We start from the raw sequence: 25,187 nt of genomic DNA, 5'->3' as shown, positions 1-25,187 counted from the left end.
AAGGTAATAGTGTGGGCTGGCTGCTGCTACCTCCACACTCATTTAAAAAAAAACTTTCAAATTTGAAACGGTATCCTCCCAGCTATTAAAGTAAAAATGCACATTGTAGGAAATTTATAAAATACTTAAAGTAGTAGTGAGAAGTTGATAGAAATCATCAGTAAACTCACCTCTTGCCTTGACTCTGTGCCTCGACTCTAATGCATATTTGTACATATATACATATACACTTTAAAAAATTAAATAGGATCATAATATGTATTTTGTTCCATGACCATTTTTTAAAATTTAACATTCTTGCTATGGCAGTTTATATAGACCTACCAAGTCTTTTCTTTTTTAATTTTTATTTTGAGATAATTGTAGATTTACATGTACGTTCTTTGTACTCTCTACCCAGTTCTCCCAAAGGTAACATCTTGCATAATTGTGATGTAATATCAGGACATTGACATTAGTGCAGTCCTTTGACCTTATTCAGATTTTTAGCAGTTGACATGCATTCATTTGTTTATGTGTGGGTGTGTGTACATGTTTAGCTTTGTGCTACTCAATCTTTTTAAACAACTGAGTATAGTCCATTATATGGAGGTAACATTTTTACTGGGAAGAATGTGGAGTGGGACATGGATTTGAACCTTGACTCTGCTCTTGCAGAGAGCAAGTAGTAGTAGTAGTACAGTCTCTGTATTAGTACATTCTCATGCTGCTAATAAAGACATACCCGAGACTGGGAATTTACAAAGAAAAAGAGGTTTAATGGACTCACAGTTCTATATAGCTGAGGAGGCCTCACAGTCATGGCGGAAGGCGAAGGAGGAGCAAAGACACATGTTGCATGGCACAGGCAAGAGAGCATGTGCAGGGGAACTGCCCTTTATAAAACCATCAGAACTTGTGAGACTTATTCACTATCATGAGAACAGCATGGGAAAAACCTGCCCCCATGATTCAGTTACCTCCCACCAGGTCCCTCCCATGATGTGGGGATTATGGGAGCTACAATTCAGGATGAGATTGGGGTGGAGACACAGCCAAACCATATCACTAACTCTAACCTTGGGCAAGACATTTGAGCTCTTCCAGCCTGTTTGTGCATTGTAAAATCTAGATATCACCCAAGGTTTAAAGATTTAAATAAGAAAGTGTACCTGGGCACAGTAAATGTTGTTAACTCACCCTTAAATTAGGTGGTATTTGGACAAAACAGAGTACTTTGGTCTGTTTTTCAAATTCTTGGTTAATAGTGTTACTATATATAGCTTTTGGTTTGTGGAACCTCTCTATTATTTTTTGATTGGGAATGAAAGATAGTGGAGTAGGTAAAGGAAAAGTAGAGCTAGATTTATTTATGTTGTACCCACTGAAATGGCAATTTATGTATCATATGCTATATGAGATATATGAGATATATGTGAGATATATATCATGAGACATCTCATATAAGATATATCACATGATACATATCATATGATATACCTCAAATGAGATGTATTGTGATATATCTCATATATGTGATATATGATCTCATATTATATATATCTGATATATATTTTTTATATATATATATTTTTTCAGACGGAATCTTGCTCTGTCACCCAGACTGGAGTGCAGTGGTGCAATCTTGGCTTACTGCAACCTCTGCCTTCTGGGTTCAAGCAGTTCTCCTGTCTCAGGCTCCCGAGTAGCTGGGACTACAGGCGCATGCCACCATGCCTGGATAATTTTTGTATTTTTTTTAAATTAATTAATTTATTTATTTTTATTATACTTTAAGTTCTAGGGTATGTGTGCAGGTTTGTTACATATGTATACTTGTGCCATGTTTGTGTGCTGCACGCATCAACTCGTCAGCACCCATCAACTCATCATTTATATCAGGTATAACACCCAATGCAATCCCTCCCCCCTCCCCCAGTTTTTGTATTTTTAGTAGAGATGGGGGTTTCACCATATTAGTCAGCCTGGTCTCGAACTCCTGACTTCAGGTGATCCACCTGCTTCAGCCTCCCAAAGTGCTAGGATTACAGGCGTGAGCCACAGCACCCAGACTGTGTATCATGTTTAATCTTCACAAGAAGAAAATAGAGACCATTCCTCCCAAAGTGTTGGGATTACAGGCAGTGAGCCACTGTGCCTGGCCAAGGATGTGTTTCTTGATATGAGTGTATTCAGTTTGTGAACATTTGTTCAGCTGTACACGGATGATTTGTGTACCTTTCTGTATATATGCTATATTTAGTGGAATGCTGGTAAACCAGCTTTCAGAAAAAAAAGAAGGAAAAAATAATAATTAAAAAAAAAAAGAGGCCATCACTTCCCATTTCACAGATGTGCGTATGTTTGATAATCATATGTATTTTCTTTAACTGTGTATTAATGAAATACCACATATTCTTGACTTGTTTTGACCATGGACTTTGCTGAAATTGCAGTCTCTCAGGCTGGCCATTGAACTAGCATGCTGACCACTTTTTTTTTTTCTCCAAATGAATCTGGGTTTGAGCCATTCTGATGTGGATGAACATTGTAAATGCTTAGGTTTATCTCTGCTTTTTGTCAACCTAAATAACAGAGAGAATCTCTCGAAGAGAAAATGACACTTATTCAGGAATAGGACATGGCAGTGGGAATACATGTACCATAGCTTTGTGCATGTTCAGGGAGGTTAAGGAAGACAAAGATTTTTAAAGAAAAATGACAATTACGTGATTGTATTGAGATACTTATCCTTAGCTACAAGGATCAGTAACAAGAATGACACCAGTCCTAGGTTGAATAGGCAGTTGCTGGGCAGATGTCCTTGCAGAAATATTTTTTTGTGTAGGATTGCAGTGGCCCTTGTGCAAGGTTGTGGTTTTTACAGAGTCTTTTGTGGTAGTTTTTGTTCTGAGGCATTTATGCCTGAGTAATCTGTTTTCATATACCCGAATCTATTTGTCAAGGTTGTTTTTTTATTTTTATTTGATTTTTTATTTTTTTAAACACAAGTGACTCCATTTTGATTCTGACAACTTTCACATTTTCAAATGAAGGCCTTCATTTTCTACCGTTTAAAAATGACTTAAATTGTTTTTTAAACCATTATTAAAGTAACATGCTCACTTACCTTAAAACATTTGAAAATACAGAGTTGTGAAGAAAAAAAATTAACTATAGTCCCACGCAACTAAAGACAGTCCCTGTGAAAATTTGTGCTTTTCTTTCTTTCTTTTTTGAGACGGAGTCTCGCTCTGTCACCCAGACTGGAGTGCAGTGGCATGATCTCGGCTCACCACCACTTCCACCTCCCGGGTTCATGCAATTCTCTGCCTTAACCTTCACAAGTAGCTGGGACTACAGGCGCCCACCATCACGCTCGGCTAATTTTTGTGTTTTTAGTAGAGACGGGGTTTCACCATGTTGGCCAGGCTGGTCTTGAACTCTTTACCTCATGATCCACCTGCCCCGGCCTCCCAAAGTGCTGGGATTACAGGTGTGAACCATGGCACCCGGCTGAAAATTTGTGCTTTTTTTCCTGGTCCTTTAAGAAAATACTTCTTTCATACAACAGTAGACTTTTCTTCCTTAACATCCACATCATAAGAATATTATCTTGTTGCTTTGGTTTCTGAATGTTGTCTATGTTAATGTTTTTCTTTTCTTAAGAGCCCAGGTTTCTTGATTTGTTTCAGTGAGGTATGAAAATTAGCTCATCTTTCCTCTCTACCTTCTCTTCTAGGGGTCTGAAGACTATGAAGCTGCTCTATCAGGAAAGGAAGCCCTTTTGGCTGAGCTGCGCTCACAAAACCTCACCAAGAGTGCAGAGAACCACAGACTGCGTAGAAGCATTAAGAAGATCACCCAGGAGCTGAGTGACTTGCAGCAGGAGAGGGAGAGACTGGAGAAGGACCTGGAGGAAGCCCATCGAGAGAAGAGCAGAGGAGATTGCACCATCCGTGTGAGTACCGCCCTGCCCTTCTGACACAGTGGACAGTGCTTTTGGGGCTATGTGGCTGTGTCTGCTTGTGGGGTGATGTTCAGTATAGAAGACTAAAGAAAATACTTCACTTATTATCTCACTACCTAGAAATGACCAGCTTCATTTGATCTATTTGGTATTTCAGTCCTTTTATTCTCTTTCTCTCTCTCTCTCTCACACACACACATACACACACGCACACACACACATACACAGAGTTGTTATCACGTTGAAAATACAGTTTTGTATCGTGCTTTTTTAAGTTTAATGTTCTCTGTCTGGTTTGTTGCCATGTAATGAATGTTCTTCAAAAACAATTTTTTTGTGCCAGCATAATATTTCATCACTTGGATGTATTACAATTTATTTAACTAGTTCTTTTTTGAACGGCATTTAGATTATTTTACTTTTTTTTTTTTTGCCTTATGACTTCTGCAGCAAACATCCTTGTACATAAATATTTGTCTGCTGATTCTTCCTTTGTTGTTTTTTTTTGAGATAGGGTCTCACTCTGTTTCCTGGGCTGTTCCTGAACTCCTGGGGTCAAGTGATTCTCCCACCTCAGTTTCCTGAGTAGCTGGGATTATAGGCACATGCCACCATGCCCACCTCACCGATTATTCCTGATAGAGGTATAATAACTGGGCCAAAGAGTATGAATTTTTTTAAGGACTGTTGTATAGATAAATTCAAATTGTTCTACAGAAAGATTATACCAGGTTTCTCTAGGTGATCTTTTTTATGACTGTACTCTATTTAGCATTGGGTATTAGCATTTAAAAATCATCTCTGAATTTGGTAAGCTTATTAAATTTCAATTATGCTTAAACTTAAATATTCTGTGTCTTTTAATTTAATCCCTCCTGAGAACATAGCCTTGGTGCAATCAGGTAAGATTGGGGTCTGGGTCTGAGTGATCATTGCCATGCAAGTTAATTGAATTGTCTGCCTGAGATCCTGGGCCAGGCAGTCATTAGAGTAGAGGACTCAAAAGAATACCAGTGGTTAGCTCTATGGTGCCTGCTGCTGATGGGGACACCAGGATCCAAAGGTTGAAATCCCAATGTTAACACTGAAGAAAGAATTGAAATGCAGATGTTTGTATATTTTAATAAAATTTTAACAAACATTAATGGGTCCATAAAGGAAATCTAGAAAAATTAGAAAATGGTAGCTATAATTCCACTACCCTAGCAAAGTAACTCTAATTTTCTGTACTGCCGTTCAGTCCTGGTGCACCTGGGCTCCTGGTCTAATCAGATTCTAAATACCATTCTGTCTTTGATCACTTAGTCTATCATAGGCACCATCTCATGGTGTAGGCTTCAGAACGATCATGTTAAATGCTGATGCATACTCTTTCACTGAATAGATTTCACGTGATTTACTTAATAATCTCCTTTGTTGGACATTTTGGCTATTTAAATAATGCCACAGTGAACGTCTTTTGACATAAGGGTATTTTCTCTTGAAATCCCTAGGATAGATCCTGAGGAGTGAGATTACTGGGTCAGATAGTGCCTATATGTATATATATGTAAATACATATTTTTCGAGACAGAGTTTCACACTCTTGCCTAGACTGGAGTGCGGTGGCATGCTCATAACTCACTGCAGCCTCAAACTCCTGGGCTCAAGGGATCCTACTGCCTCACTCTCCTGTGTAGCTGGGACTTCTGGTGAATGCCACCATGCCCAGCTAATTTAATTTTTGTTTTTTGTGGAGACAGGGTCTGGCTGTGTTGCCCAGGCTGGTCTCAAATTCCTGGTCTCCAGTGATCTTTGCATCTTGGCCTCTGAAAGTGCCGGGATTACAGGTGTGAGACACTGCACCCGGCCAATATTTTATACTGGTTGGTTAATCATGTTGCCAAATTGTTTGTCCAAAAGGCTGGCCCATTTTATGCTGCCACCAGCAATGTTAGAGTGCAGTAGTATATTGCATGTTATTAAAAGACCTGTTTCTCATATTTATTCAGTGTTATTGAACACAAAATGTATCTGGTTTAGACACTGATGGAATTACAATACGTAACTCCTGAAAGTTTTATTTTTCTAAGGGAGGTGAAAATGCTATACAAGACAAAATGCAAAACAATTTAAAATCCACAGCTAATTAATATAACCTGTACTCAGTGCAAAAGATCCTGTGTGAAGTGGTAGTCAAGGAAATCTTCTAGGAGGGGCTGACACTTGAGAATGAGAGGGGTCAGATTTGAGTAGTGTGACTTTATGTAGATGAGGTAAAGAAAAGGCTGGCCAGAGGGTCCATTTATACAGCTGCATGTTTCATAATCAATTCTTATATCCTTCACTATTAGATGACAATTTTTTTAGTTTAAAACAATTATCCCCCATCCCCTACTGCTATTATAATGTTTGTGTGGTAAAATTTGGAAGGCCGAGGATGAGGGGATGATACACACACACACACACACACACACACACTCACACTCTCTCTGTCTCTCTCTCTCATAGATAATATATAATATGTAGTTTTTTATATCATAACTTAGTCTTTGTAATCATTTGAGATGGCTGTATAACATCAAGCGTATATACTGTAATTTCCTTAGGCATACCTCTGTTGTTAGACATTATTTGTTGGTTTCATAATTTACTTATTTATGTAAACTCTGGTGCTTCTAGAAGAATTTTGGGCTGCTGTGGATAAAAAGATGTATTAATGCATAACATGTATATGTCTTCATATGGAGGTATTTGGCAAGGAATGGAAGGGGACTGTGATGGCAATAGGGCAGGGATTGGGGTGAGTATACTGTGGGTAGGACTTTCTTGTGAGTGATAGAAACCTAGCTTGAACTAAGTTTGGCAGAAAGGGAACTTGATTGCCTTGTGTAACTAAACTGCTGGAAGGACAGGGGCACTGGAAAACTGCCAAGACCAGACTCACTCTCTGAGAGCTGGCTTCTTTTTTTGCATCCATACTCCAGTTCCAAGAGGTTGGACTCATTGCCAGCCATGTTGGGATCACATCTTCCCAATTTATTGCAGAAGAAGAAGAAGGACTCCCACACTTTGCTGCCCTGGCTGGTTTCTTGTCAGGATGGCCAGATGGGTGATGTACTGAGAATCCCAATTTGGGTCACATGTTCATTGTGCCTTGGCAGAAGGGTGTGTGTGTGTGTGTGTGTGTGTGTGTGTGTGTGTATGTATAACATCATTGGCAACCTCCCCTAGAACCACATGTTTGGAAGGGGATGAGCAGGTACCCAGAGAAAGTGGTATTTTGTTTCAGGGCACTGGGCAGACCAGAAGTAGCTGTATACTCTAAATGCTTTCCTCAGGTGAACATGCCAGTGACTCAGGCTTCCTGGCATCTCATCGTGACTACCTTTATACATCAAGTTACATACATGTTTCCAACAAGATGATTTGGCCATGGTTTCCTTCTTTTTGTATAGATATTGCATCACAGTTGTATCTCTAGTTAACTTTTTTATAGTCTAAGAATTTGATGTGTGCATCTCACATGACTGTTCTACACCAGGTCTTGGGAGTACTGGCTTACTCAGAGCCTGAGGAAACATGGTGGGGTGGTGCCTTTGCCTTATGGCGCTAGGATAAATGCACAGGTGGAGCATAACACACTAGCCTTGCATAACTTCCCAGCTTGTTTCTGGTAACTAGGCTCCTTATTTAACTGGAGTGCCTGCCCACTCACCAGCTGCTACAGCTGTGGCTTTTGGATTGAAACAGAAAAACCTAGACCTTTTGTGATGTTTCTGTCCTGGCAAAAGAAAGGAATCCATTCATACATTCAGCAACGTTGAACACTTTGTGCAAGTCCTCTACTAGACAAGGAGAAAATACCATAATAGGGACATGAACAACCTACCACAGGAGCACAGAGAAAGGAAGTGGCTTGCAGGAGCAGGGAAGGCTCCTGGGGAAAGTAACTTTTGAACTGGTTCTGAAGTTTGAGCTAGAGGCTAATGGATAGGCAAGGGAGAGGAGGGTTTTGTATAGAAGGCAAAGGTTTAGAGGTTGGAGAGGGTATGGTGATTTTGGGGAAGAAGAGTTTGGGGCCGCAGTGAAGGGTGGTTCCTCTAGGGATGTGTCAGGAGATTAACCTGAGAGATGTTGGTTTGTGGAGAGCCTTGGATGCAGAGTCTGGGCACCTGGATTTGAGGTGTAGGCAAGGGGCCCCGGGCGGGGTAGGGGTTGGGTATGCCAGTCAGAGGACTGACAGCATCAGATTTGCAGTTTAGAAAGACTAGTCTGAGGGATGTCTAGAGGATGGATTGCTGAGGGAAAGCCAGGAAACAAGATGAGACAAGGCTTTTCCTTAACACAAGTCAGGCTCTGAGAGGTCAGTGTTATGGGGGAAAAGAAAAGGAACCTGTTTCTTTGTAATGGGGATGCTCAGCTGTGGCTTGTAGGGCTTGACTTGGTGCATATTCAATACTTCATCCACGAGGACTTTCGGATGTTCACCTTTGGGTCCCTTTCATGTTTACTCAAACTTTGCTGCATCCCACAGGTAGGATAAAGAAAACATTGGTAAGAACAACATCCAAAACACAGGTCTTGTTCTCAATTCACATTCAGCTCAACCCTCATTGTCTCTTTGGTTGCTATTCAGAGTGGTAGAAATAAAGCAGGTATGATCCTCAGGTGTAGACTTGTACTTTACAGTTTATGAAGATTGCCTGTGTGCCCACGTGATGCTCCCAGCCTTGGGTTTGGGCGTAGAAAATGTTTTTCCCATTTTACAGATTAATCTGTGCCTCAGAATTTACATTGCTCGGTCATCGTTACATAGATGGTGATATGTATGTGACATGGATTCAGGTCTATGGACTCTATCTAATTTCAGGACTTTGCTAAGATAGTACACTGTTGCTATGCCAAACCAGTCAGTAATTATGTTGAGAATACTGTGCTTTTGGCAGAAAGGAAGATTGGTATATTTTCAGCTTTTCAACAGACCAGAATAATACATTCTCAAGAACACCCAACTTGAAGTATTCTGGCTAATTGAAGCTGTAAACATTGTAATTTGTTCCTTTTATGTTTCAAAAATACTTGCAGAGGTTTATAGAAAGTCATAAGATTAAATGAAATTAAAAATAAAGGCTTTAGGGTCAAGGAAAAATAAGAGTGACTGGCAAAATGGAACCAGAGTGAGTATTTTAATTAATTCATTTGAGACAGGGTCTTACTCTGTCACTCAGGCTGTTGTGTAGTGGCATGATCCTAGCTCACTGCAGCCTAAACCTTCAGGCTCAAGTAATCCTCCTGTCTCAGCCTCGAGGAGCTAGGACTATAGACATGCACTACCACACTTGGCTAATTTGTTAAATTTTTGTAGAGAAAGGGTTTTGCTGTGTTGCCCAGACTGGTCTTGAATTCCTGGCCTTAGGCAATCCTTCTACCTCAGCCTCCCAAAGTGTTAGGATTATAGGTGTGAGCCACTGCGCCTGACCCAGAGTGAGTATATAAAAATGCACATTGTGGCTGGGCACGGTGGCTCATGCCTGTCATCCCAGCACTTTGGGAGGCTGAGGCGGGTGGATCACCTGAGGTGAGGAGTTCAAGACCAGCCTGGGCAACATGGTGAAACCCTGTCTCTACTAAAAATACAAAAATTAGCTGGGTGTGGTGGCACCCAGGTACTTGGGTAGTCCCAGCTATTTGGGAGGCTGAGGCAGGAGAATTGCTTGAACCTGGGAGGCAGAGGTTTCAGTGGGCCAAGATCGTGCCACTGCACTCCAGCCTGGGTGACAGAGGGAGACTCTGTCTCAGGAAAAAAAAAACAAAAAAAACAAAACAAAACAAAAAAAACTACATGTTGTGATATCCTTCACAGTGCTAAAGAGGGGGACTTATAATTCAACTGGTAGTTCCTGGCAGGGAAAGCAAAAAGAGAAAATCAGTTACAAGGTCTCCAGTGTCTGTAAGAGGAACATGTCAAGTGAAAGGACGGCTTTTGCTGGCACTGAGGCCCAAGGAAAGAATTGCCTCTGGTGGGCTATTATAAAGAGTACTTTGAGCAGTTTATAGCGTCTTCAACAATACCCCATTCAACAAAAGCTATTCTGTATGGGGCCAGATTAATGTTATCCAAGTAAGTAAGCTTGTAAGTAGGTTTTCTGGGACTATATCTAGCTGTTTCCCATTTTTCTCTTTTTCTGGACAAGAACTACAAAATCAGTTGGAAATGCTGCAGCTCTGTTTTACAGATGAGCCCTGACCTAAAGCCTATATACAGGATCCAGATCAAGCAGTCCTGGTTTTTGTAGCCTTCCTTGAATTTTGATGGTAAGCCAATCATTATTCTTGGATGTGATCAAACCATCCTTTGCTCATGCCAACAACATTTATTGCCAGTCTCATTGTGCCTGTTCTTCAGCATTTTGTAGGGAGGCAATTTTTTACTGAAAATTCAGCTTGGTTCAGAGGCTTATGAATTCACTGTGTCTGGTTGTGCACGAACACTGAGAAGTTGAGCCCCGAGAGTCAGTTCTCCATGCTTGTTTGTTTTAATTGCCTGTGATTGCAGTGACCTAGTCCCAGTTGACTCAGCGTGTGTTGTAATTTGCAGTTTTTTGTTTATTCAACACAAATTTATGGAGTACTTGTAATGATATTGTTAGGCTCTGGTGAATACAAGCTTTGGTTTTTACTTTGGGCATCTTATTTACAATGAAGAAGGTCAAAAAGTGAGGATCACAGATAGATCCCTTGTATTGTAGTATACCTCCTTGCTGCCAAAGGGGCCTGTATCCCTTCAAGGAAATTCAGGAGACCTTTGCAAAAACAAACAAAAAACCCATTGTTCCCCAGTCTATGCCCCAGCTGTGATGTTTAAAGTGGCCTACTCTTGAGGTTAGTAACAGGGATGCTGCTTGGATCCTCACATCTTTGCCTTCATTTGATACATTGTCAGAGCCAGAGACCTGGGCTCTCCTTTTAGCGTGTGTGAGTGTGCACATGTGCATGAATGTGTGTGTTTGGTGAAGGGTGAGAGAAATCTGTATTTTAGGTGCACTCTCTCTGGTTCAGATACTTAGTATTCTACTCAGGGTGGGTGCGTGGAGAGAAGCAAGCTAAGGTTTTTTTGTTCTCCTTTATAAGCAACATATATTAGACATTGGCTTAGTTGTATTCCCCAGACTGTTTCAGAATGCTTTCATCTGTTATGAGACCTGTCATCTGCTACCCTGACAAGTGTGTGCTTCAGTACCTGGGCACTTAGCTCTGTGGGGATGCATTTGCTGGCTAAAGCCCAAAAATCTAATTAAAGTTGTACCTGTCACCCAGCTGGCTAATCCCATGTGCTTTGACAGGAGTGGGTTTAATTTCAGGGTAGTTCAGCCTGAACCTCCCAGTTCTCACATGTACTCATTGATGGATATCTCCAAATGAGATTGTGACAGCATTTAGAACATCTTTTGGTAAATCAGAATCAAAACATGGCATTACAGGCTGGTTGGTTAGGGCTAAGACCACAGACCTGAGATAGTATGTTTTTTACTAAGGGCCAAAGCTCTCCTCTTGCCCTAAATATATATATATTATGTGTGTGTGTGTGTGTGTGTGTGTGTGTGTGTATATGTGTGTGTGTATACATGAATTAGGTGTGAAGATTTTGAGTTGGTATCTTTATAGAATAATATGCAGTTTAAATGACCTATGTTGGAAGAAGTACTATCTTTGCAAATTCCAGTTTCTTATGAGAGAGGCTGAAGGCAGAAACACTGGAGTCAAACTGGTTTGGAGTCCTGGCTCCATTACTTACTAGTTGTTGAACTGTGAACCAGCAAATTTGCCTCTTTGAACCATGGTATGCCCATTTCTTATCAGAATAATAACGGTTAGTTCTTAGGTTTATCTGAGAGAGGGAGTGATGCTTAGCATAATACTTGACACATCATAAATGAGCAATAGTTGGTAGCTATTTTGATGATGATGCCTTGGCCTCGGGCCCTAGAAACGTAGCAATTTCAGTGGCCATCTTTGGAATAGCGGAAAATAGTTCTCACCTTGGGTTGCAATCTCAGCTTCACTTACAAGTGCTTAACTTCTAAGCCAACAGCTTAAACTTGCTAAACTTATGTTCACTCCCCTAAAATGGGGTTGATTATATGTATTTTAGGATTAAACAAGTGAATAGTAAAATGTAACATGTGAGAAAATGCCTGCCATGGTTCCTGGTACAGAGAAGTTGATGCTCAGTATATCTGATTCCTTCTTTTCTGTCCTGTTTTCCTGCTTTTAATTGTGTGGCAGGTACTGGCTCAGGACTTTGAATGACAAATCATCACCTGCTGGAATCTACCAGATGCTGTTGATTAATAAATGTTGTCTTCCCTTTTACCAGCCAAGTCACCAAAGCTATAAATTTCTTCCTTGATCAACAGTAACCTCTCCTCTGAAGAAAGTGCTTGTCTGTTCCTTTCCAGCTGATTGATGCCTCTAGGAAGGGAGTCGGAGCACTCTTCTATTGAGAAACTCCGGAGATTCTCAGTGGCTCGCACCTGGGGCTGCTGTTAAAGCTGCTTTAAAAGGCTGTCCCCAACAGTTTTCATATGGAATTGCCGTAATCTCCATGGGGCACAAACAGGGAGACTTTCCCTTATGTTCACCTTCTCATTTTATCATTTCTGTGCCAGGCTCTGTCCTGGTCCCTAGTAGTACAGGACTGAATCAAATCATACACAGTTTCTGAAGGAATCTAGTGAAGAAATAGCATAGACATACAAAGAGCTAATTAAAATATAGCATGATAAGTCCTAATAGTGGGATGGACTGAATGCTTTGGAAGCACAGAGAATGGAACTGTGCTAAGAGGCTAGAAAAGAAGGGAGGGAAGGCTTCACAGAGGAAGTGGATTTGAGCTGAGACTTGAAGGATAGGTAGCTGTTTGCCTGGGGGAATGGGAGGTGGGAATGCATTCCTGGTAGCAGGAAGGCCTGTGCCAAGGTTTGGGGTCCATGAATGAGCCTGGCTCATGGGGAACAGTGAGTGGGGCTGGAGGAGGGGCAACTGGTGAAAGCTGTATCAAGCCCTTTGCTCAGAACTTGTGCAGTCATCACAGCTAGTACCATACTGTTAGGTGAGGCACATGTTTGTTAGTTCTTTATGCCAAGGACTGTTTCATTGTGGTGGCCTCCCAAGTTTTTTTCCCTCCAGCATATGAATTGTTTGTTTGAATGAACTATTATGGAGAGAAAACACAAAAGTGGAGCTGCTCAGGGTGAAGTGAGGTAGGAGGCCTGGCACCCACCTCCCTGCATCATCTGTTTCCACCACAACCCCCAGGAGCAATGAGGCTCCACAAAATGTGGCACCTACTAATTCTGGAAATTCTCCTTACATCACAGAGTACCTCTTCCTCATTAAGACTGTGGAGAAATTTCCTTTGTATATTTACAGGTAACCACTGAGCACTTTGACAAGCTTTCTCGCAGTGAAACCTGATAAGGTGGAAATTTGATGGATGAGAACCTTCTCATTCTCCATCTGGCCAGAGATAAAACAAAACTAGCAGGCTGGAGGAGGAAGTGTGAGGGCTTGGCCTTTCATTTCTAATGTGATTCTAAGATTTCAGGACATGTTATTTTTCAAACAATGCAGTTAAATTTTTTTTTTTTTTTTTTTTTTAAATCAGCCAGTCTGCTCAAAGAGAGCCCTGCCATGCAGAGGCAGTTCTCAGCCCAGTGCTGGTCTGGAGTGCACCTGTGAATCTTAAGGGAAAATTGCCCATTAGTGTAGAAATTGAGGCCATTAGTTGACATCATCATATAGGTCTTGCTGTGGCAGCACTAACTTTAAATTAAGGCGGTAGTCTGGTATAGGATAGGGTTTTTTTTTTTTTTTTTTTTTTCTTCCCCTGTGTAAACCCTTTGTTCAGAAGCAAATAAAGCAGATGCACCCAGGGGGCTTTGCAGATTCCTTAGGATGGTGGCTTTTTGTATTGAAATCAAATATAATTTTCTGTGTTCTTCCCTAAGCTACTGAGTCAATTTCTAGAGGAAGGCCCAAGAACATGTAGTTAGAGGATACTGATATCCAGTCAGGTTTGGGTATTCCTAATCCTAGAGCTTTTTGGGTTTGGCTTGTAAAACCACTGGCATAGTAAAAAGAATATAGATAGACCTGGCTTCAAATCCTGCTTCCACTACTTTTTACCTATGTTACTTGGGTTAAGTTGCTTGAAGTCTCTGAACTTCAGTTTTCTGATTGGTAAAATGGGTATAATTAAAATACAGACAGTCCCTCAGGAGATATTAGAGATTGGAATAAAGCGAGTCATATGAATTTTTTGGCTTTCCAGTGAATATAAAAGTTATGTTAATACTATACTGTGGCCTATTATGTGTGCAACAGCATTATGTCTAAAATAACAACATACATACCTGAATTAAAAATACTGCCAAAAATACTAATGATCGTCAGAACCTTTAGCTAGTTGTAGTCTTTGTTGGTGGAAGATCTTGCCTCAATGATAATGGCTGCTGACTGATCAGGGTGGTGGTTGCTGCAAGAATGAAGTTTGCCACCTTGATTAAGTCTTCCTTTCACAAAATATTTCTCTATGGCACGTGATGGTGTTTGTAGCATTTTACCCACAATAGAACTTCTTTCAAAACTGGAGTCAGTCCTCTCGAACCCTGCTACTGCTTTATCAACCAAGTTTACGTAATATTCTAAGTCTTTTGTTGTCATTTCAACAATGTTCACAGCATCTTGAGATGGAGAAGATTCCACCTCAACAAACTACTTTCTTTGCCCATTCATAAGAAGTAATTCCATATTTGTTCAAGCTTTATCATGAAATAGCAGCAATTCAGTCACATCTTCAGACTCCACTTCTAGTTCTCTTGCTATTTTCACCACATTAGCAGTGAAGTGAAGTCTTGAATCCCTCAAAGTCATCCATGAGGGTTGGAATCAGATTCTTCCAAACTCCTGTAATGTTGTTATTTTGACCCTTCTTATGAATCACAAATGTTCTTAAGGGCATTTGGAATAATGAATCCTTTCCAGAAGCTTTGCAGTTTACTTTGCCCAGATCCATCAGAGGAATCACTCTTTACAGATGTATTTCTTAAAGACTTGAAAAGTTAAAATTACTCCTTGATCTGTGGGTTGCAGAATGCATGTTGTGTTAGCAGGCATGAAAACAACATTCATCTTCTTGTACATCTCCATCAGAGCTCTTGGATGACCAGGTGCATTGTCAACAAGCAGCAATATTTTATTTTATTTTATTTTATATTTTTAAATTATTATTATTATTGTACTTTAAGTTCTAGGGTACATGTGCATAACATGCAGGTTTGTTACATATGTATACTTGTGCCATGTTGGTGTGCTGCACCCATCAACTCGTCAGCACCCATCAACTCGTCATTTACATCAGGTATAACTCCCAATGCAATCCCTAACCCTCCCCATGATAGGCCCCAGTGTGTGATGTTCCCCTTCCCAAGTCCAAGTGATCTCATTGTTCAGTTCCCACCTATGAGTGAGAACATGTGGTGTTTGGTTTTCTGTTCTTGTGATAGTTTGCTAAGAATGATGGTTTCCAGCTGCATCCGTGTCCCTGCAAAGGACACAAACTCATCCTTTTTTATGGCTGCATAGTATTCCATGGTGTATATGTGCCACATTTTCTTAATCCAGTCTGTCACTGATGGACATTTGGGTTGATTCCAAGTCTTTGCTATTGTGAATAGTGCTGCAATAAACATACGTGTGCATGTGTCTTTATAGCAGCATGATTTGTGATCCTTTGGGTATATACCCAGTAATGGGATGGCTGGGTCATATGGTACATCTAGTTCTAGATCCTTGAGGAATTGCCATACTGTTTTCCATAATGGTTGAACTAGTTTACAATCCCACCAACAGTGTAAAAGTGTTCCTATTTCTCCACATCCTCTCCAGCACCTGTTGTTTCCTGACTTTTTAATGATTGCCATTCTAACTGGTGTGAGATGGTATCTCATTGTGGTTTTGATTTGCATTTCTCTGATGGCGAGTGATGATGAGCATTTTTTCATGTGTCTCTTGGCTGTATGAATGTCTTCTTTTGAGAAATGTCTGTTCATATCCTTTGCCCACTTTTTGATGGGGTTGTTTGTTTTTTTCTTGTAAATTTGTTTGAGTTCTTTGTAGGTTCTGGATATTAGCCCTTTGTCAGATGAGTAGATTGCAAAAATTTTCTCCCACTCTGTAGGTTGCCTGTTCACTCTGATGGTAGTTCCTTTTGCTGTGCAGAAGCTCTTTAGTTTAATTAGATCCCATTTGTCAATTTTGGCTTTTGCTGCCGTTGCTTTTGGTGTTTCAGACATGAAGTCCTTGCCCATGCCTATGTCCTGAATGGTACTACCTAGATTTTCTTCTAGGGTTTTTATGGTATTAGGTCTAACATTTAAGTCTCTAATCCATCTTGAATTAATCTTCATATAAGGGGTAAGGAAAGGATCCAGTTTCAGCTTTCTACTTATGGCTAGCCAATTTTCCCAGCACCATTTATTAAATAGGGAATCCTTTCCCCATTTCTTGTTTCTCTCAGGTTTGTCAAAGATCAGATGGCTGTAGGTGTGTGGTATTATTTCTGAGGACTCTGTTCTGTTCCATTGGTCTATAGCTCTGTTTTGGTACCAGTACCATGCTGTTTTGGTTACTTGTAGTATAGTTTGAAGTCAGGTAGCGCGATGCCTCCAGCTTTATTCTTTTGACTTAGGATTGTCTTGGCAATGCGGGCTCTTTTTTGGTTCCATATGAACTTTAAAGCAGTTTTTTCCAATTCTGTGAAGAAACTCATTGGTAGCTTGAAGGGGATGGCATTGAATCTATAAATAACCTTGGGCAGTATGGCCATTTTCATGATATTGATTCTTCCTATCCATGAGCATGGTATGTTCTTCCATTTGTTAGTGTCCTCTTTTATTTCACTGAGCAGTGGTTTGTAGTTCTCCTTGAAGAGGTCCTTGACATCCCTTGTAAGTTGGATTCCTAGGTATTTTATTCTCTTTGAAGCAATTGTGAATGGAAGTTCATTCCTGATTTGGCTCTCTGCTTGTCTGTTACTGGTGTATAAGAATGCTTGTGATTTTTGCACATTAATTTTGTATCCTGAGACTTTGCTGAAGTTGCTTATCAGCTTAAGGAGACTTTGGGCTGAGACGATGGGGTTTTCTAAATATACAATCATGTCATCTGCAAACAGGGACAATTTGACTTCTTCTTTTCCTAACTGAATACCCTTGATTTCTTTCTCTTGCCTGATTGCCCTAGCCAGAACTTCCAACACTATGTTGAATAGGAGTGGTGAGAGAGGGCATCCCTGTCTTGTGCCAGTTTTCAAAGGGAATTTTTCCAGTTTTTGCCCATTCAGTATGATATTAGCTGTGGGTTTGTCATAAATAGCTCTTATTATTTTGAGGTACGTTCCATCAATACCGAATTTATTGAGCGTTTTTAGCATGAAGGGCTGTTGAATTTTGTCAAAGGCCTTTTCTGCATCTATTGAGATAATCATGTGCTTCTTGTCTTGGGTTCTGTTTCTATGCTGGATTACGTTTATTGATTTGCAAATGTTGAACCAGCCTTGCATCCCAGGGATGAAGCCCACTTGATCATGGTGGATCAGCTTTTTGATGTGCTGCTGAATCTGGTTTGCCAGTATTTTATTGAGGATTTTTGCATCGATGTTCATCAGGGATATTGGTCTAAAATTCTCTTTTTTTGTTGTGTCTCGGCCAGGCTTTGGTATCAGGATGATGTTGGCCTCATAAAAAGAGTTAGGGAGGATTCCCTCTTTTTCTATTGATTGGAATAGTTTCAGAAGGAATGGTACCAGCTCCTCCTTGTACCTCTGGTAGAATTCAGCTGTGAATCCATCTGGTCCTGGACTCTTTTTGGTAGATAGGCTATTAATTGTTGCCTCAATTTCAGAGCCTGCTATTGGTCAGGGATTCAACTTCTTCCTGGTTTAGTCTTGGAAGAGTGTAAGTGTCCAGGAAATTATCCATTTCTTCTAGATTTTCTAGTTGATTTGCGTAGAGGTGTTTATAGTATTCTGTGATGGTAGTTTGTATTTCTGTGGGGTCGGTGGTGATATCCCCTTTATCATTTTTTATTGCGTCGATTTGATTCTTCTCTCTTTTCTTCTTTATGAGTCTTGCTAGTGGTCTGTCAATTTTGTTGATCTTTTCAAAAAACCAACTCCTGGATTCATTGATTTTTTGGAGGGTTTTTTGTGTCTCTATCTCCTTCAGTTCTGCTCTGATCTTAGTTATTTCTTGCCTTCTGCTAGCTTTTGAATGTTTTTGCTCTTGCTTCTCTAGTTCTTTTAATTGTGATGTTAGAGTGTCAATTTTAGATCTTTCCTGCTTTCTCTTGTGGGCATTTAGTGCTATAAATTTCCCTCTACACACTGCTTTAAATGTGTCCCAGAGATTCTGGTATGTTGTATCTTTGTTCTCATTGGTTTCAAAGAACATCTTTATTTCTGCTTTCATTTCGTTATGTACCCAGTAGTCATTCAGGAGCAGGTTGTTCAGTTTCCATGTAGTTGAGCGGTTTTGATTGAGTTTCTTAGTCCTGAGTTCTAGTTTGATTGCACTGTGGTCTGAGAGACAGTTTGTTATAATTTCTGTTCTTTCACGTTTGCTGAGGAGTGCTTTACTTCCAATTATGTGGTCAATTTTGGAATAAGTGTGATGTGGTGCTGAGAAGAATGTATATTCTGTTGATTTGGGGTGGAGAGTTCTATAGATGTCTATTAGGCCTGCTTGGTGCAGAGATGAGTTCAATTCCTGGATATCCTTGTTAACTTTCTGTCTCGTTGATCTGTCTAATGTTGACAGTGGGGTGTTGAAGTCTCCCATTATTATTGTATGGGAGTCTAAGTCTCTTTGTAAGTCTCTAAGGACTTGCTTTATGAATCTGGGTGCTCCTGTATTGGGTGCATATATATTTAGGAGAGTTAGCTCTTCCTGTTGAATTGATCCCTTTACCATTATGTAATGGCCTTCTTTGTCTCTTTTGATCTTTGATGGTTTAATGTCTGTTTTATCAGAGACTAGGATTGCAACCCTTGCTTTTTCTTGTTCTCCATTTGCTTGGTAGATCTTCCTCCATCCGTTTATTTTGAGCCTATGTATGTCTCTGCATGTGAGATGGGTCTCCTGAATACAGCAGACTGATGGGTCTTGACTCTTTATCCAGTTTGCCAGTCTGTGTCTTTTAATTGGAGCATTTAGTCCATTTACATTTAAGGTTAATATTGTTATTTGTGAACTTGATCCTGTCATTATGATATTAACTGGTTATTTTGCTCATTAGTTGATGCAGTTTCTTCCTAGCCTCGATGGTCTTCACATTTTGGCATGTTTTTGCGATGGCTGGTACTGGTTGTTCCTTTCCATGTTTAGGGCTTCCTTCAGGGTCTCTTGTAAGGCAGGCGTGGTGGTGACAAAATCTCTAAGCATTTGCTTATCTGTAAAGGATTTTCTTTCTCCTTCACTTATGAAACTTAGGTTTGGCTGGATATGAAATTCTGGGTTGAAAATTCTTTTCTTTAAGAACGTTGAATATTGGCCCCCACTCTCTTCTGGCTTGTAGAGTTTCTGCCGAGAGATCTGCTGTTAGTCTGATGGGCTTCCCTTTGTGGGTAACCCGACCTTTCTCTCTGGCTGTCCTTAAGATTTTTTCCTTCATTTCAACTTTGGTGAATCTGGCAATTATGTGTCTTGGAGTTGCTCTTCTGGAGGAATATCTTTGTGGCGTTCTCTGTATTTCCTGAATTTGAATGTTGGCCTGCCCTACTAGGTTGGGGAAGTTCTCCTGGATGATATCCTGAAGAGTGTTTTCCAACTTGGTTCCATTTTCCCCCTCACTTTCAGGCACCCCAATCAGACGTAGATTTGGTCTTTTTACATAATCCCATACTTCTTGCAGACTTTGTTCATTTCTTTTTCTTCTTTTTTCTTTTGGTTTCTCTTCTCGCTTCATTTCATTCATTTGATCCTCAATCGCTGATACTCTTTCTTCCAGTTGATCGAGTCAGGTTACTGAAGCTTGTGGATTTGTCACGTATTTCTCGTGTCATGGTTTTCATCTCTGTCATTTCGTTTATGACCTTCTCTGCATTAATTAGTCTAGCTATCAATTCTTCCACTCTTTTTTCAAGATTTTTAGTTTCTTTGCGCTGGGTACGTAATTCCTCCTTTAGCTCTGAGAAGTTTGATGGACTGGAGCCTTCTTCTCTCATCTCATCAAAGTCATTCTCTATCCAGCTTTGATTCGTTGCTGGCGATGAGCTGCGCTCCTTTGCAGGGGGAGATGCGCTCTTATTTTTTGAATTTCCAGCTTTTCTGCCCGCTTTTTCCCCATCTTTGTCGTTTTATCTGCCTCTGGTCTTTGATGATGGTGACCTACTGATGGGGTTTTGGTATAGGTGTCCTTCCTGTTTGATAGTTTTCCTTCTAACAGTCAGGACCCTCAGCTATAGGTCTATTGGAGATTGCTTGAGGTCTACTCCAGACCCTGTTTGCCTGGGTATCAGCAGCAGAGGCTGCAGAAGATAGAATATTGCTGAACAGCAAGTGTACCTGTCTGATTCTTACTTTGGAAGCTTCCTTTCAGGGGTGTACTCCACCGTGTGAGGTGTGGGGTGTCGGTCTGCCCCTAGTGTGGCATGTCTCCCAGTTAGGCTACTCAGGGGTCAGGGAACCACTTGAGCAGGCAGTCTGTTCGTTCTCAGATCTCAACCTCCATGTTGGGAGATCCACTGCTCTCTTCAGAGCTGTCAGACAGAGTCATTTGCGTCTGCAGAGGTTTCTGCTGCTTTTTTTTTTTTGGTGGTTGTTGTTTAGCTGTGCCCTGTCCGCAGAGGTGGAGTCTACAGAGAAAGGCCGGCTTCCTTGAGCTACTGTGAGCTCCACCCAGTTCGAGCTTCCCAGCGGCTTTGTTTACCTACTTAAGCCTCAGCAATGGCGGGCGCCCCTCCCCCAGCCTGGCTACTGCCTTTTGGTTAGATCGCAGACTGCTGTGCTAGCAATGAGGGAGGCTCCATGGGCGTGGGACCCTGCCGGCCAGGTGTGGGATATATTCTCCTGGTGTGCCCGTTTGCTTAAAGCGCAGTATTGGGTGGGAGTTACCCGATTTTCCAGGTGTCGTGTGTCTCAGTTCCCCTGGCTAGGAAAAGGGATTCCCTTCCCCCTTGCGCTTCCCAGGTGAGGCGATGCCTCGCCCTGCTTCAGCTCTCCCTGGTGGGGCTGCAGCAGCTGACTAGCACCAATTGTCCGGCACTCCCTAGTGAGATGAACCCAGTACCTCAGTTGAAAATGCAGAAATCACTTGTCTTCTGTGTCGCTCGTGCTGGGAGTTGGAGACTGGAGCTGTTCCTATTCGGCCATCTTGCTCCGCGCCCAGCAATATTTTAAAAGGAATCTTTGTTTCTGAACAGTAGGTCTCAACAGTGGGCTTGAAATATTCAGTAAACCTTGCTTTAAACAGATGTATTGTCATTTAGGCTTTGTTGCTCCATTGTAGAGCACAGATAGAGTAGATGTAGCATAATTTTTAAGGAGTTCTGGAATCATAAGTGAGCATTGGCTTCCAGTTAAAGTTACCAGCTGCATTAGCCCCGATAAGGAAGTCACCCTATCATTTGAAGTTTTGAAGCCAGACATTGACTGCTCCGCTCTAGCTATGAAACTCCTAGATGGCATCTTTTTCCAATGTAAGGCTGTTTCATCTGCATTGAAAACCTGTTGTTTAGTATAGCTACCTCCATCAGTTATCTTAGATCTCTTGGATAACTTACTGCAGCTTCTACATCAGCACTTGTAACTTTACCTTGCACTTTTATATTACTTAGATGACTTATTTCCTTAAACCTCAGGAACCAACCTCTGCTAGCTTCAGTTTTTCTTTTTTCTTTTTGCAGCTTCTTCACCTCTCTCAGCCCTCGTAGAATTGAATAGAGTTAAGGCTTTGCTCTGGATTAGACTTTGGCTTAAGGGAATGTTGTGACTGGTTTGATCTATTCATACCACAACTTTCTCCACATCAGCAAGGCTGTTTAGCTTTCTTACCATTCATATGTTCACTGGAGTAGCACTTTTAATTTCCTTCAATAAATTTTTCTTTGCATTCACAATTTGGCTAAGTGGTGCAAGAGGCCTAGCTTTTGGCTGTATTGACTGTTGACATGCCTTCCTCACTAAGCTTAATCATTTCTAGCTTTTGATTTAAAGTGAGAGACACATGACTCTTCCTTTCACTTGAACACTTAGAGGCCACCATGGGGTTTATTCACTGGTCTAATTTCAATTTTCTTGTATGTTAGGGCATGGAGAGGCCTGAGGAGAGGGAGGGAGACAGAGGAATGGCCAGTTGGTGGAGCACTCAGAACACACTTTTATCCGTTAAGTTTGCTGTCTTATATGGGTGTGATTTGAATCACTGGCAAACAATTGGGATAGGAATATCAAAGATCACTGATCACCATAACAGCTACTAATAGAGAAAAAGTTTGAAATATTGCAAGAATTACCAAAAGGCGACACAGAGACGTGAAATGAACACATGCTGTTGGAAAAATGATGCTGACACACTTGGTTGATACAGGGTTGCTGCAGACCTTCAATTTGTAAAATACAGAATCTCTGTGAAGTACAGTAGAGCAGAGCACAATGAAATGAGCTATGCCTGTACCTGCTTCATAGGGTTGTGAGAGTTGAATGAGGTGATAGATAAAGTGCCCAGCACTCTCCTAAATGTCACAGAGTTTGTAGAAGAAAATGTCAGGTGGTATTTTATGATGATTGTTGACGGCCTGAGTAATCAAATTGGGCTTTGTGGAAGAGGTGGCACTTGAATTGGGCCTTGAAGGATCGTGTGCTTTCTCTAGGTGGAACTGGAGGGAATTCATACTTTTTCCAGGGGGAGGGGACTGGATACAGGCAGAGAGCCTGAAAGTATGTTAATTAAGTGGTTGGGTGAAGGGGACTGGTTGCAGATAAAGCTGAAATGTAAGCTGAAGCCCACTAGTAGGAGCCTTGAGTAGACTCCTTGTAGGGTAGCTTCATTCTGCAGTTAACTTGGAGTCACTGAAGGATGCCAAGCAGAGATGTCATGATCAGAGGTCTACATGTGATTTGGTGGCGTGAACCCAGAAGCAGCGAGACCAGTTAGGAAGCTGTTGCAGTTGACTAGCTGGGAGCTGAGTTCTGAAGAAGGCAGAGGCAGTGGGGTGTGGGGTGGGGAGCTGTCTGGCGGAAGGAATACTTTTCTCAGTACTGCAGCTTCTACCCTTCTTCCTTTCTAATTAAGGAAGGAGGAGTTACTAATCTGAGTGATGAGAGTTCAGGATATTTTGGGGGCCATCCTTGTTAATGGGTGAGTTATAAGAACCTAAGTTCCAGATTCTTTTGCCTTGCTGCTCCTGACCTAGCCAGGCCTAGCCTTTGCTGGACAGGCCGACTCCCTCATTTCCTCATCAGTCATCTTTGTGCACTTCTACTTCTACTTGAGTAAGAGGACTTGGGTAGCTCCCTAAGCTGCATACACCCTCCCTTTTCCCAAACAACAACAACAACAACAACAACTACCCATAACCCTTAATTTTATCAGAAAGCACTTATCTGGATATGAGATTGTTACAGAATTGTACTTTGATTCCCATTCTGCTATTGTTGTGTATAACTCCTTTGAGAACTCTGCGGATAGCAGGAGTGATTGACAGGGCAGGATATGGACACTCTTGGCCATGAAAAGCACCAAATCCTCGCTTTTCATCTCCTAGGTGCTCTATGTTGAGGGTGTGCTGTACCTTGAGACCTGGGTTAACTGTTGGATGACAAGGTGCCTGTGAGAGGGAGGGGCAAGAGCTGAACCTTGTGGTGAGGTGGGGGTGGTGGTGGTGATGCCATGACCATGTGAGGAAACTGGGTAGTGAGGATCAGCCTGGGGGTTGTATGTGGGGACAGAGGGAGGTGAGACGACTTCATTTGCTCTGCACTAGCTTCTATGCTGGGCACCCATTGAGCATTCTCTCCTCCAGCCCTCCAAGGACCCTGGGAAGTTGCATTATTACCTTCATTTACCGGAAGGGAAACACTCAGATTTAAGTTATCCATCTCTGGTCACACTGCTAGTTAGCAGTAGAGGCAGGATTCAAAACTAGGGCTGTTTTCACAGTCCAGGAATATCGAAGGAGGTTTGGAAAAACCACCCAAGATGATCAATTTTCAGTTCTGATTGTTGTACTCAGGCAAGACATGCCGTCTCCATGCCTCCCCAGAACATTTATTAGAACCCCACTGGTGGCAAGTGCATGAGCCTGTCAGCCGTCATTGTGTTGCCATGGCAGCCACTCTTCTTCAGGGCCACCTCCGCACACAAACCTGCCACCCCACCATGGTCATTTTACTTTAAACCTTCTTTAACTGCTCTTCATATGAGGTTCAAGGTGCTTGGTTCTGCCCCATTCATTAGAAGGAGGGCCTCAATCTCAGGCTAGAGAGTCCATCAATCCAAGTCCTTAAGAAATGATAAATTAATTTCAGGTATTGGAATTATTGGCTAGTGGAAGCCTATGTCACAGCGTGGTTTTATGTTTTCTTTAGCATTAACAATAGCACATATGGGTGGAAAAAGCACAGAATTTGGGGTCACACTGACTGGGGTTTGAACTTCAGCCCTAAAACTTACTAGAGCTTTTGTAAAGCTTTGTGAAAATCTCTCAACCTCTGTGGGCCTTAGTTCTCTTTCTGTAAAAACAGGATTAATAATACTTACCATGTAGGCGGTCATTAGGGTTGGAGATATTTTATGTAAAAATGCCTTGGCCTGTGCGTGGTTCATAGCTGGTTCTCAGCAAATGGTGGTTTTCGTAACTAATGAGTAAAATAAGAGAAGCAGTCTATACTCTTCGGTATCTTAACTTTCCCCAAGATCCTGATGATGCTGTGGGCCCTCTACCTGTCCCCCCACCCGAAATGTACACACACACAGATTTGCATAGGATCCCTGGCCCAGTCAATGGTCCTTAGGTTAAGAACTCCTAATCTTGGGGAATGACAGCACTACATGTCCTTTGTGGAATTCTGTAACAGGTCATTTTCATGTTGTCAACTCTGTTAGGGGATTTGTGGGAGAAATGTGGCACATTAGTATCCCTTATTGCTTAAGCCAGGTAAGACGTTCTTAATCTAGGTAGCTGAATTAAAAATTA

The 25,187-nt window shown here is 41.4% G+C and overlaps 1 protein-coding gene across 3 annotated transcripts in view; it reads left to right on the top strand.

The window, feature by feature from the left end:
* Positions 1-25,187, top strand: part of CDK5RAP2 (CDK5 regulatory subunit associated protein 2) — a 204,784-nt gene that overhangs the window by 62,556 nt on the left and 117,041 nt on the right. For all 3 annotated transcript variants that reach the window (XM_030919432.1, XM_030919433.1, XM_030919431.1), the window contains exon 12: positions 3,722-3,940. In XM_030919432.1, coding sequence (XP_030775292.1) covers positions 3,722-3,940 — 219 coding nt within the window. The remainder of the gene's footprint in view (positions 1-3,721; positions 3,941-25,187) is intronic.

Source organism: Rhinopithecus roxellana, chromosome 16 (assembly GCF_007565055.1).
Source record: "Rhinopithecus roxellana isolate Shanxi Qingling chromosome 16, ASM756505v1, whole genome shotgun sequence".
In the NCBI taxonomy this organism is placed as follows: domain Eukaryota; kingdom Metazoa; phylum Chordata; class Mammalia; order Primates; family Cercopithecidae; genus Rhinopithecus; species Rhinopithecus roxellana.
The sequence above is the reverse complement of the archived record's forward strand: the minus strand, read 5'-3'. Positions and strand labels throughout refer to the sequence as shown.